The sequence below is a fragment of the Salvia miltiorrhiza genome, chromosome 8 (genome assembly GCF_028751815.1).
Source record: "Salvia miltiorrhiza cultivar Shanhuang (shh) chromosome 8, IMPLAD_Smil_shh, whole genome shotgun sequence".
In the NCBI taxonomy this organism is placed as follows: domain Eukaryota; kingdom Viridiplantae; phylum Streptophyta; class Magnoliopsida; order Lamiales; family Lamiaceae; genus Salvia; species Salvia miltiorrhiza.
This window is the reverse complement of record NC_080394.1, coordinates 54,129,273-54,142,511: the sequence shown is the minus strand read 5'-3', so window position 1 is coordinate 54,142,511 and position 13,239 is coordinate 54,129,273. Positions and strand designations below refer to the sequence as shown.

General features: G+C 37.3%; 1 protein-coding gene across 1 annotated transcript; it reads left to right on the top strand.

The window, feature by feature from the left end:
* Positions 1-3,191: 3,191 nt before the first annotated feature.
* On the top strand, positions 3,192-6,592 carry LOC130999165 (probable pectin methyltransferase QUA3). The gene is made up of 7 exons (XM_057924666.1): positions 3,192-3,946; positions 4,334-4,537; positions 4,616-4,826; positions 4,905-5,166; positions 5,320-5,694; positions 5,842-5,937; positions 6,060-6,592. The coding sequence occupies exons 1-7, from the start codon at positions 3,524-3,526 to the stop codon at positions 6,280-6,282; spliced, it is 1,794 nt and encodes a 597-aa protein (XP_057780649.1). The 5' UTR covers positions 3,192-3,523; the 3' UTR covers positions 6,283-6,592.
* Positions 6,593-13,239: the final 6,647 nt, after the last annotated feature.

Below are 13,239 nucleotides of genomic sequence, written 5' to 3'. Positions count from 1 at the left end.
AGGGCCAAGTTTCCGACTGTGGTAAGCGATGGGAAGATTTTCCTGGAGGAGGACAGCTCCAAAACCAACATCTGATGCATCGGTTTCCACGGTAAAAGTCTGAGAGAAATCCGGCAATCTCAAAACGGGAGTGGAGGCCATAGATGTCTTTAATGTCTCGAAAGCCACAGTAGCAGAATCAGTCCAAACGAAGCTATCCTTACGAAGGAGATCAGTTAAGGGAGCAGCGATAGCCGCATAATGCTTAACAAATTTTCTGTAGTACCCTATCAAGCCGAGAAATCCCCGTAACTGTTTAGCAGAAGTGGGCTGGGGCCAGTCGAGCATAGCCGAAATCTTAGTAGGATCGACCCGTAGTTCACCGGCGCTAACAATATGGCCCAAATAATCAACAGAAGACGCGCCAAAGGTGCACTTCGAGGCTTTCACAAAGAGCTGGTGGTGTTGTAAACATTGGAGGACTTGTCGCAAGTGAGATTGATGCCCTGCCTCGGAATTGCTGTAAATAAGAATATCATCAAAGAAAACGACGACAAATTTGCGCATGAAATCTTTAAGGATGAAGTTCATTGTAGCCTGGAAGGTGGAGGGCGCATTGGTGAGGCCGAACGACATGACGAGGAATTCAAAATGACCATCATGAGTACGGAAGGCCATTTTGAAGATGTCCTTGTCGTGCACCCGGATTTGGTGAAAGCCGGCGCGCAAATCTAGTTTAGAGAAGACGCGGGAACTGCCCAGTTCATCGATCAACTCGTCCACCGTGGGAATGGAAAACTTATCCTTAACAGTGACGGCATTGAGGGCACGATAATCCACACAAAAGCGATAGGACCCATCCTTCTTCTTGACGAGAAGCACCGGTGAAGAGAATGGACTGTGGCTGGGGCGGATGATGCCCTGGTCGAGCATGTCGCGGACCAAACGCTCCATTTCAGTCTTCTGGAAGTAAGGATAACGATATGGTCGAACATTGACCGGCTTAGCACCGGGCTCCAAATGAATACGGTGATCAAACAAGCGACGAGGGGGAAGGTCGCGTGGCGCTACAAAAACATCCAAAAATTCCAGCAAAACAGAATGAAAAGCAAGTGGAATACCGTGGAGGTCCAGAGCTGGTGGTGCTGGGTCAGGCGGCGACTCGGAATGCATGAGCCAGATCTCGAAGATGGTAGGGACTTCGTCGGACTGCAGCATAGACTGGAGCATAGAAAAACGTATCTCCCGGGAGCTGAGGAAGGTGTCGCCCTGGAGAATGACCGTCGTGTCTTGCCAAGTGAACTCCATAAGGCTGCGACTATAATCATGTGTAACACGGCCCAACTCTTGGCCAAGCCATTGCATGTCAAGGATAATATCAGGTCCCTTGATGGGCAACACAAATAGATCGATGGTAAATGTCGTTCCCTGCAGATCGAGGGGTGTAGCGACGCACTTGTGTTGGCAATTGATCGAATCACCATTGCCAATATATACTCGAAAACCAGGAATCGGAGTGAGAGGGAGCCGAAGGCGCTCTGCGAGGGCAGGAGAAATGAAGTTATGTGTGTTGCCATTGTCGATCATGACGTGGGCGCGGTGGTTACATAAAGTGCCCCATAAACGGAGAGAGCGCGGTTGAGAGGAGCCTGAAAGAGTGTGTAGGCTGGACACATCCGCAAGAATAAAGTCCTTCGTGGACGGAACAGGACTCGGATCTGGATCGACGTCCGGTTCGGTGATGTCGGGTTCTTCACCCTATAAGAGCAAGACTTGGCTCTTGGATTTGCAGCGGTGGGCCGAGTTCCACTTCTGGTCGCAATTAAAATAAATCCCCTTCTCACGTTTCTCACGTGTCTCTGCCGGGGTCAGCCGGCGAACTGGAATGGTGGAGGGCAAGTCACGGCGTGGTACGCTGGGTGAGGTGGCTGGGGGTCCCGATGGAGGTGGGACGGTGGGGCTGGCTGAAGGAGGGCGCGGGGGCGCTGGCGGTGTAGTGGCCGGCCGAGAGAATGGGCGGGCAAAACTACGAGAGTCGGGTGGTATATCCAGAAACTTGCTTTCAAAAATCCGTGCAAGAGAAAAGGTTTCATCCAGAGAAGAGGGACGATTCATCTGGAGTTCCCTGCGAATCGCCGGCTTGAGGCCGGATATGTAAAAAGAGATAAGTAAGGGCTCCGAGATACCCGAGACGCGACCCATCAAAGATTCGAAAGTAGTTTGATATTCGGCCACCGAATCTTGTTGCGTGAGTTTTGCCAACAAACCCTCGGGATCCTCAAACTGGGAAGGACCAAACCGGGCACGAACCCGTGACAGGAAATCTGGCCAAGTCGATAGCATGCCCTGCGTTTGCAACCATTGGAACCATGTAGATGCTTTGCCATCGAAATGAAAGGCCACGATCTGGAGGCGTTGATCGTGGGGGTGTGATGAAAACTGAAGTATTGTTCGATCTTGAAGATCCAAGAGTGGACATCTTCGCCGTCGAAGCGTGGTACCTCGAGGCGGATCGGCGGAAGACGGCCGCTTTTGGGGCTGTCGTGTGAGGAAGACGACTGGTGGGAAGACTTGAATAGAGCGACGAGTTCGTCGATCTGTTTCTGGAGGGCGGCGTTCTGGGCGTCGAGATGTCGTTGCCAAGCAGGGACTTCGGAGGCCATGAAAACGGCAATGAAAGCACCAATTAATACGAGATGTATTAATAATCACGTTGAGGAGAACGTGAAACTCCAAATCAAACTCTCACGATCACGCAAGAATCAGTTCTTAATCAAAATATTCATAACATAAGCAACAAACAAAACCCTAGTCTAATATATATGACCTAGGCAACGCAACAAAGAAAATAAAATGGGCCCTTAAACATTGAAACGGGCTGGCTTCTTAATCTCGCGGCGCGTCCGACGTTGGGCTAGGCTGGACTCGTCTGGCTCTTCTTGCTGGGCTGGCGCTTCTTGCTGAGCTTCGACTAGTGGCTGGGCTGTGGATATATTGGACGTATCAGTGGCTATTTCCAATCATACACAACAATGTAATAACTACAAAAAATAACACAAAATGTAGCAGTGATACTATTATGACTGTGACGTATTACTAAGACTAATTGTATACAAATCTAGCACAATGATTATTCCACTTAGGTCGGTTGATATCTCTAGATCCAATATTAGTATTAATTAAATGGTCGTAGATATGTGGAAAATTGAAACAAATTAGAATAACATAACATGAAACCCACGCAAGTTGTGGAACTAACCGTGGCCATTATTTTAGATTTTTAGCTTCAATTTCACTCTTTGAAGTTATTGTACATTACGCAGCGTAGCTTGTACCACATCAACTCCTAATTGGCCAATTAAAAAAAAAAAAAAAAAAAAATAGGATATTGAAAAACAGCGAGCTTGAATCTTGACAGCCAGTAGTGCAGCCTCGGACTTGAGATCTTCAAGAAACACAGTGACACTCCGCAGTGTGTGTGTGTTTTAGTGGTAAAGATGAGATCTTGAAGCATCTGCGGTTGAGTTGAGAGCGAATTTAGCAAATGGGCCTCTTGAATCTGCCGTCTTCCAAGCACCGGCACGCGCGCCAATGGCGGCTGCTGGATGCAATCGTGGCCGCCTTCTTCGCGGCGGTTCTGCTCTTCTTCCTCCTAGTCTTCACTCCGCTGGGGGACTCGCTGGCGGCGTCGGGGCGGCAGACGCTGCTGCGGTCGGATCCGCGCCACCGGGGGCGGTTGGTGGCGCTGGTGGAGCACGGGCGGCAGGCGGTGGCGATCGACGCTTGCCCCGCCGATATGGTGGATCACATGCCGTGTGAGGATCCCAGAATCAACAGCCAGCTCAGCAGGGACATGAATTTTTACAGGGAGAGGCATTGCCCTCGCCCGGAGGAGACGCCGCTCTGCTTGATCCCGCCGCCCGACGGCTACAAGGTCCCCGTGCAGTGGCCGGAGAGCTTGCATAAGGTCATCTATTTTTTTATTTTTTTTTTCAATTTTTCAATTGATCCTTTAATTAAGTAGTTTCAATTGGTTTTGGGAAGTTTATTTTAGCTTGTTCATTGTTAGGAGATATGAGATGTGGAGTTTCAACATGATGGGAATGTTTGAAGTTGAATGAATCTTTGATCTTGCTTGAAATGTTTGTATATATATATGTGTATATGCAGATTCTTTTGATTGTTTCAATTGGATGCTGTATGTGTTCAGTTGCAGTGATAGTGTTGATTAGTATATGCATTTGTGCATCTAGTAATGCCGTTGAAGGGTTGAAGGTTCGCTACGCAGCCTGGTAGAAGCGATTGAACGTTTGGTTTGGCTCACGTGATCATTAGTTATGTGTTTTGTACGCAGATATGGCACAATAACATGCCGTACAATAAAATAGCAGATAGGAAAGGCCACCAGGGATGGATGAAGAGGGAAGGTCCGTACTTCATATTTCCTGGTGGTGGTACGATGTTCCCGGATGGAGCTGAGCAATATATCGAAAAGCTTAAACAGTATATTCCTATAGCTGGGGGAGCTTTGAGGACAGCTCTCGACATGGGGTGTGGGGTAGGGATTCTTTCCCTGTTACCTTGTAACGCTTATTACTGAATACATGTCTTGAACATTTTGTTTCTCGTTTTCTAGGTCGCTAGTTTTGGTGGATACATGCTTTCTGAAGGGATATTAACTCTTTCCTTTGCCCCGAGAGATTCACATAAAGCACAGATACAGTTCGCTTTGGAGAGAGGAGTACCAACTTTTGTTGCCATGCTTGGCACGCGTAGACTTCCGTTTTCTGGGTTTTCTTTCGATTTGGTTCACTGTTCTCGATGTTTGATACCTTTCACTGCATATAGTAAGTCCTCTTCCTAATGGTTTACCACTACCTCGTATGTGTCACTGTTCTTAACGTGTATCACTTGAACTTGTGCAGATGCTACGTATTTTCTTGAAGTTGATCGGTTACTTCGGCCGGGAGGCTACCTAGTCATATCTGGACCTCCTGTACAGTGGCCTAAACAAGATAAGGAATGGGCCGAGCTGCAGTCAGTTGCCAGATCTTTGTGTTACGAGCTGATTGTTGTAGATGGGAACACTGCCATCTGGAAAAAGCCGATTGGGGATTCATGCCATCCCAACCTGAATGAATTTGGGCTCAACTTGTGTGATGAATCTGATGACCCGACTTTCGCATGGTAATTATGCTTCAGAAGCTGTTTGTTATTATCTCATTTGATCAGCTTTGATCATTTTTCTGTTTCAAAGTTATCATATATTTACTAAGGTGAGCTCGATCAGTACGTTATTGATGCATGCTCGTTGCAGAACTGATTTAACTGAATTTGCAGGTACATCAAGTTGAAGCAATGTGTTAGCAGGACATCCTCTGTTAAGGGACAATACGCGGTTGGAGCAATTCCAAAATGGCCCGAGAGATTGACAACAGCTCCTTCGAGGGCCAGTGTCATACGAAATGGAATTGATGTGTTTGAAGCTGACAAGCGAAGATGGGCAAGGAGGGTTGCTTACTACAAGAATTCTTTAAACATAAAACTTGGAACTCCATCAATACGAAATGTCATGGATATGAATGCATTCTTTGGAGGTTTTGCAGCGGCCATAATATCTGATCCTGTTTGGGTAATGAACGTTGTTCCTGCTCGCAAGCCTTCAACCCTTGATGTCATTTATGACCGAGGACTTATAGGAGTTTTCCATGATTGGTGCGTGGAAGTAACATTTCCCCCTTGCTCGTTATTTCTCTAGCATTCATCCATTTATGCAGTCTTTTGCGTATCTAGTGTTCAATGTGACTTGTGATTTTGTTCATATTCTCAATATCCCTATTATTTTCTCTCTGGTGCTTGTAGGTGTGAGCCTTTCTCAACGTATCCTCGTACTTATGATTTGATTCATGTTGCTGATATCGAGTCTCTTGTTAAAGAACCCAGTTCTGGAAAGACCAGGTATTATTCGTTCTTTTTTTTTTTTTTTTTCTGTCAAACTTGTGATGATTCAAGTCACTCCATTTCTTGAGAAAATCTTCCGTTTTAAGTCCCTATTTCATGTTTGAACGTCGTGATTGCAGGTGTAACATTGTAGATCTGATGGTGGAAATTGATAGAATGCTGCGTCCTGAAGGCACGGTTGTCATTAGAGATTCACCCGAAGTGATTGACAAAATAGAACGAATTTCTCGTGCCATAAGATGGAGGACCTCCGTACACGACAAAGAACCCGACTCACATCAGAGGGAGAAAGTCCTGGTAGCAACGAAGAAACTGTGGAAGCTACCGTCTGGATCCCAGTGAAGCCAAAATCGAGCCGCTCCATTGTAAGGTAGGTACTCTTGTGTAGTTTTGGTTTCACATTTACGATACAACGACGGTTCTTGGCAACGAATCACATATTTCACTTGCACCTATAGCACGAGGCAAAATGTAAAAAAAAAAGAAAATCTATGATGGCCCTTTTACATTAGGAAGTCTGTATAATTGTTCGAATTTCGAATTTATGTCTCATTATATTGTGAACTGCAGATTGCCTTAATCTTGAGTCTTTGTAGCCTTAGGCAGCTCTAAAATGTATGATGATGGTCAATTCAAGATTTTTATCGTTCAATGTCACACTCATTTACATAAATGCTACTCCACATTCTGAAAATAATACTTGTAGCACTAGCTTCATTTCCCCTTTGCTAATAATGGTTTTTTTTTTTCCCCTTATTTTGAGTCAAGATGTGGCTAGTTAGAACTAGTAGACATAGATTACAAGAATTAGATGTTTTTATTTTAGTAGATTTGACTGATTTGGTGGATTAGGATAGGTATGCTAAATGTGGTTGGCACCAAATTAAAGCTCTCTTGCACCATGTGATATCAAACACTAAAGTCTCTATGTGATTGAACTTTACTACTTGCTACAAACTTTGTTCTAGTGTGTGTGTGTGTGTGTTTGTGTGTGTGTGTGTGTGTGTGTGAGAGAGAGAGAGAGAGAGAGAGAGAGGTGGGGGGCCTAGTTTGTGTATGGAACTTGAAAAGGTGATGTTAGATTTGCTTCCCATTTAGTCACATGTTTACATCAATATGATGAACTTGTAACATTTCAATATAAGAGAAAAATATATATACTTTGATTGTGTTTCACAACATAGTTCATATTTCTTGAAAATTAGATTTTTTTTTTCCTCTCTCTCTCTCTCATTGGTTATTTCTTTGAAATATCAAGATTGGAGTTTGATATGTGAGTGAAGAATAAGTAGACAGATCTAACTTAGATGCACTGCATATTTAATTATCACATTTTAATGCTCTTTATTTCTCAAGCTCTCTCTCTCACATTGAAACCACACAGCCCCCACCTCCATGGTGAGGCTCCTCTGCCAAGACTATGACCTACATTTAATTCAAGTTAGACCTACACTTTGCTTGGGATTAAGAAACATGCTACTTTATCATTTTTAAAAAAATTGTTTCACTTTGAATCTTAGCTTAATTATGATTCCACTCACATTGTATTGGTGAGTGTGATCGTTCAACAAATACTCGTATAACCATTCAATAAATCTATGTAGCTAAATCGTGGTCACCCACAAATTAGTTCAATTGAGAAAATTTTGATTTATTTAATTTAATTTAAATAAAAATAGAATTTAATTATTTTACAGTATTTTCTATATTGTTACTTTTTTTTTCTTTGTTTAATTAATCAAATTAATTGACAAACAATAACGAAATTGTCTAGAAATATGATTAAGAGGGTGTTTGGCTAAGCGTATAAGATCTTCAAAACAGCCTATAGCTTATAAGCTCCATCAAAGTGTTTGGCAAAATAAGCTCTTAAACAGCTTATAAATCGTAAAATTAAGCTCTAAGAGCTTTTAAGCTCTCTAGAAAATAAGTTCATCTACTCCAACTTATTTTCTCATTATCTTATAAGCAACACTCATTTTATAAAAAAAACTCAACTATGATTTTTTATTTTCATCATATATCATTCTAATTTTATTTTTCTTCGATTCTCTCTCACTAACTAAAAATTCTCTCTCTAACTTATAAGCTCATTTACCCAGATACTTTGACAATTTATAAGCTCTTAAAAAATTACATCTTATAAGCTCTTCAAAGTAAGCTTAGCCAAACACCCTCTAAGTGAACAAATTGCTATCGTTATTTTTCTAATTTGAAATTCGGGATAATGGTTTGTTTTTTATTTTATATGTAATTAATTACTCATAAAGTAATTATATTCTTATTAATATATATTTAATATAAATGTTGTTCTTATTTCATCCCATTGATAATGACTCACTTTTCGTTTTTGTCTGTCCCATTGATAATGACATTTTTTAAAAAGAAAACCACATTATCAATGAGACAGACGAAAACAAAAAGTTGTGAGCTCCACCACTTTCTATTACTTTTATCTTTTAATTCCTCTTCTCAATAATTGTGCCGAACAGTTACGAGCCATTATCAATGGAAAAGAGGGAGTATTGAATTATTTACTAATTACTTTTGTTAATAAGCTTATTCTATTGGATTAGCCACTCAAAGTTGTACTAATTTTTATGGTATACAATTTTTATTATGCACGCTAACTTTAAAATCTGCATTAAAATTATTCAACTATTACTTTTTTTCTCATTTTGATATCTCGTTCATTTTTCGACCAAATTTAATGATAGAGTAGTCGTTTGAAATCCTACGTGTCGAAATCTTACTTAGTGTTGCTACAATTTCAAAAGCAACAAAAATTCCGATAAGAAGAATTCAAGGAATCGAAGGAATTCAATGTATTTGTTGTTACAATTTCAATTAGATAACTAAGGAGGGAAAGAGACGAAATAGAAATAAAAGAGATTTAGGACTTTCCATCCAACTCAACAATAAGACTGTTGTTTCTATTTTTAATGTTTCTATTTTTAATGTCAAACGAGTATATTTATGTCATGTCATCACACCAAAATCAGAAGAGATAGTAAAATGAGAAGAAAAAAAAAAATCGAATATTTTTAATATAAAGTTTAAGATTTGTGTACAAAATAAGAATTATTTAAAAATTCAGTAATTTATATGCGATTAACCCTTTTTAAAATTGTGTGCTTTGGCCAGTGAGACTTAGCTCAAATGACAAAGTTCATGCACTCCAAAATTCTCATTTGCGAATGGTCTTGCGCTCAATTTCGCCTGCGTGCGACGTAGGGATCCCGCGTGCATGCAATGTAATATATTTCCATCTTTGTATCGTGGAGAGGTCCCGTCTATGTACGATATAATGATTTATTCGATGATATTGTAAATTTATCTCATGTAATTAAAAAAAAAAAAAATGCGTTCTTTGAATCTATAGTCTAACATGGTACCACTTTTACATGTATGATTAATCATTGAATAATTGGATTGGCCGATCCAATATTGGGCTAATCGCTATTGCAAATTTTTTAATTATAGTTTTAAAGTTTAAATTTTAAAATTTTATTTATAATTGTTAACTAAAACCACTAAAGGCTCACCCCTAACAATTATTGTGTTTTAAATATAAATACGGTGCAGAAATAATGGAATGTCACTTTTGCCAACCACTCTCATCAAAATTAGTGAATTTGTGCCTTTAACAATAAAAGGGCACTGGTTTTACAACTTAAGTTTGTGATGATAGTAATTAATTAAGTATCAATAAAATGGGAAATTTAAAGGCGTATAAAATAAGCTCTTTCCCATTTTAATTAATGGCACTTTAAAGAGTTTCATGAATGGCATTGATTTGAAAAGAGTTATTACATCTCCGCAATAGATTATTGGGAATAAATTATAAAATTTATCAATCATGATTAAACTATAATTCAAAGGGGACATAGAAATTGCATAGCACCTTGATTGTGATTAGTGTATTAAACATTAATAAATTACAATTAAGTAGCATTTAAATCATTTTCACCATGTCTACCTAAGGCCTCTAATCCAATGGCGTGACATATAATAGAGTCGATTCGAACATATTAATGATCCAATATTGAATTGAATCTAGTACGATTGTTCATGATTAATTAAGTTGAAATATAAATGAAATTGAGTAATCATCTACAAAATTTATTATCGATATATGTCTTATTAATGTCTAAATATATAAGTAGATTAACTTAATTTCTGATCTAGCTATCTTCAGTACTTTCTTCTTTTTAATATTATTATTTTACTCCCTATAATACCTTATAGATTGTTTTCCTGATGATCAAATTTGTAAAATACTAAATCAAAATCTGATTTATCTTTTTAATTAATCTATTTGAAGATAATAGGAAAAAAGAATATACAACTTCAAATCTGATTATTATTATTATATACTCCCTCCGTCCCAGCCAAGACGCTACATTTGCTTTTCGGCACGAGATTTAAGGAGTTGTAGATTAATGTTTTAAATGTATAATAATAAAGTGATAAAGTAAGAAAGAGAAGGTAATAAAGTGATAAAGTAGGAGAGATAGTGTAATAAAGAAATACTTAATTAATGTTAATTAAGTGTTTAAAATTCCTTATTTTTGTCAAATATAGAAATGTAGCATCTTCGTTGGGACGGCCCGAAAATGAATATGTAACATCTTGGGCAGGACGGATGGAATAATTTTTTAATTTGGTTATTAAAAAAAAAACTTGACACTAATTAAATTTTACGATGTTCGCGCAAAGTGCTCACAAATGGCGAGCGACATATCACATTCTAGAAAAATATTTATTGGGAATAGTGAGGTGTAAATAGGTCATGTAGTACATTAGAAATTTTAGGTTCATGGAAAATTTAATACTATTCTTTGGTATCATAATCATAATTATAAATGAAGTTTGAAAACTTTTGAATCTTGTTACAGAGTTGTACTTCTGAAGTAGTAAAATTTAATTTGCAATAATCAATGCCAAAAAGATATGAAACTAGCTTAGTTATATGCTTTGATGATCGATGTTTTTATTAAACAACCTTGGTTAATTAACTTACATACCTGCCCGTCATAAAACTTAACCAATTATTTAATGTTGAGAAGGTTTAATTTTATTTGGATAAGTAAATGAGGGTATAATAGGGTACTAGCGTGTTAATTAACCTTCTAATTAAAATGGGAGTATATTAATATATTTATATTTGTAGGATTTGGAATTATCATAAGTAAAAGATTAATTGCTTATAAATACATAAACTACACCCAAATTGTGTTTTTAAATCAAATCTATCTTTTTGGTAAAAAAAGACATAAACTTTTAATATTATCAAATTTGACCTGAATTTAAAAGTTTGTTGGTGAATAACTTGATTGTATGAATTCCTATGGACAGTCTGAAGCTACCGTTCGAAAGCTATTGATTATATTTTTAATAATATTTATACTGTTAAGTTTTGATCACTAGAAGTGGTCGAAAAAAAGAAAAGAAAAATATATAGTTTTATAACATCAACTTTTATGCAAATTTTTTACCACTTCTGATTACTAAAATCCAACAATATAAATATCATTAAAAAGTCAAGAGCTTTTCAATAGTACCTTCAGATTGCCCATCAAAATTCAAACAAACAGGTTATTAGTCAAGGAACTTTCGACTCAGGTCAATTTTTTTTAAAAAAATTATGTATCTTTTGACCAAAAAAATAGATTTAAGTTAAAAACTAAAATTTGGATATAGTTCGTGTATTTATAGAAAATTAACCTTAAAAAAAAGTACCGATGTTATAATTTATAAGAAAATGTTACAATAAAAGAAGTGAAATAGTATATTTAAATTAAATAATACAATTGTTTGTGCGTGCGCACGTGTAGATGGAGGAATTATTCAATATTACTATATTACTGAAATAATGCCAAGCCTACTTTAAGTGGCAAAATTGATGCATCCAAAGACACTCTCACAAGAGATGTCATAGGCTTAATCCCGCTTGCGCGTAGTGTAATTTTTCACCTTTGTGTAATGTAATGATCTCGCCTACGTACGATTATTTTTCCATCTTTATATGGTGTAGAGGTCACGGTACATGCAAATAGTAACTTATTTAATTATATATTATAGATATCTCGTGTAATTCATAAAATAAAAGGTATATATTACTGAAATAGTTGTTGCAAATTTCAACTCATAATTTCATATTCCGACATGCAATTATAGTTTCATATTCGTTAGCATTTAATTTATTTTTATTTGTATGTTGTGTTGTATAATTAAGATCAATAAGTATGCAATATTCTTTCAAATTTTAATATGTGTTTTCGTTAAAGCTTGGGCATTTTGATTAGTGGACCATTTAGCTTAATTGAATAAACTATGGATTTAGGGATTGACATTTTTTTTTCCTGCTAACTTGGCAGTACATATTAGTATTTATTTATTACTAGTAGTTAGTTTGACTAAGTTTAAATGTTAGGCCGAGTTTAAATTAATGTGTGTGTATATATATATATAGCTAGAAGCCTAGAACTCCTAGGTTGGGTAAGATGCTACACCTAATAATTTAAACCAAATGCACCTTCTCCGATTGTATGTGAGACCTTTTTTTTGGACACGAAAATTAGGAAAAATGTATTTTATTTATAGGTGAAAAAGTAAAAATATGTTTAAAGGGTAAAATTTTTATCAAAAAAGAAAATAATCTCACTTACAGTGGGACGCCATAAATAGAAAGAGTCTCAGATACAGTGGGACGGAGGGAGTAATACTAGAATTTTGTAAATATGTAATTGATGAAATGAAAAATACAAGCAATAAAAATTGTGAATTAAATTTACTCCACGTTTGTACTTGTGCAATAATGTTTATTCCAATTATTAATGAGCTGTCTTATTTAAATGGAGCTAAATATTATACGGTAAGAAAACACCTTTATACTATATATTAATAATTTTGTATAATTAAATTAATGTCCTGAGATGCACATTGAATTGTTGATAAAGATATAGTAGGATTTATGAACCAACTGTGACTTTGTTTTTGCATACTTTTACTCTATTATTTCTAACATCCAATAAATAAAAAGGAAAAAAACATTTAAACGGGAAAGGTACATGCACCATATATTATCGATTTATTTATTGGATAAATATCATGGAAATCCCTAAACTACACCCAATTTATCAAGAATGTCTTGAAACTTTCGAAATGTTTTCTAAACCTTCAAACTATCAGTTTTTTATCAAATATATCCTGCATCTACTTTTTGGTTACCAGAAACGTGATGTGGCTCGCCGAATGTCACAATGTAATTTATATTCTATTTTTTTTATTAAATGA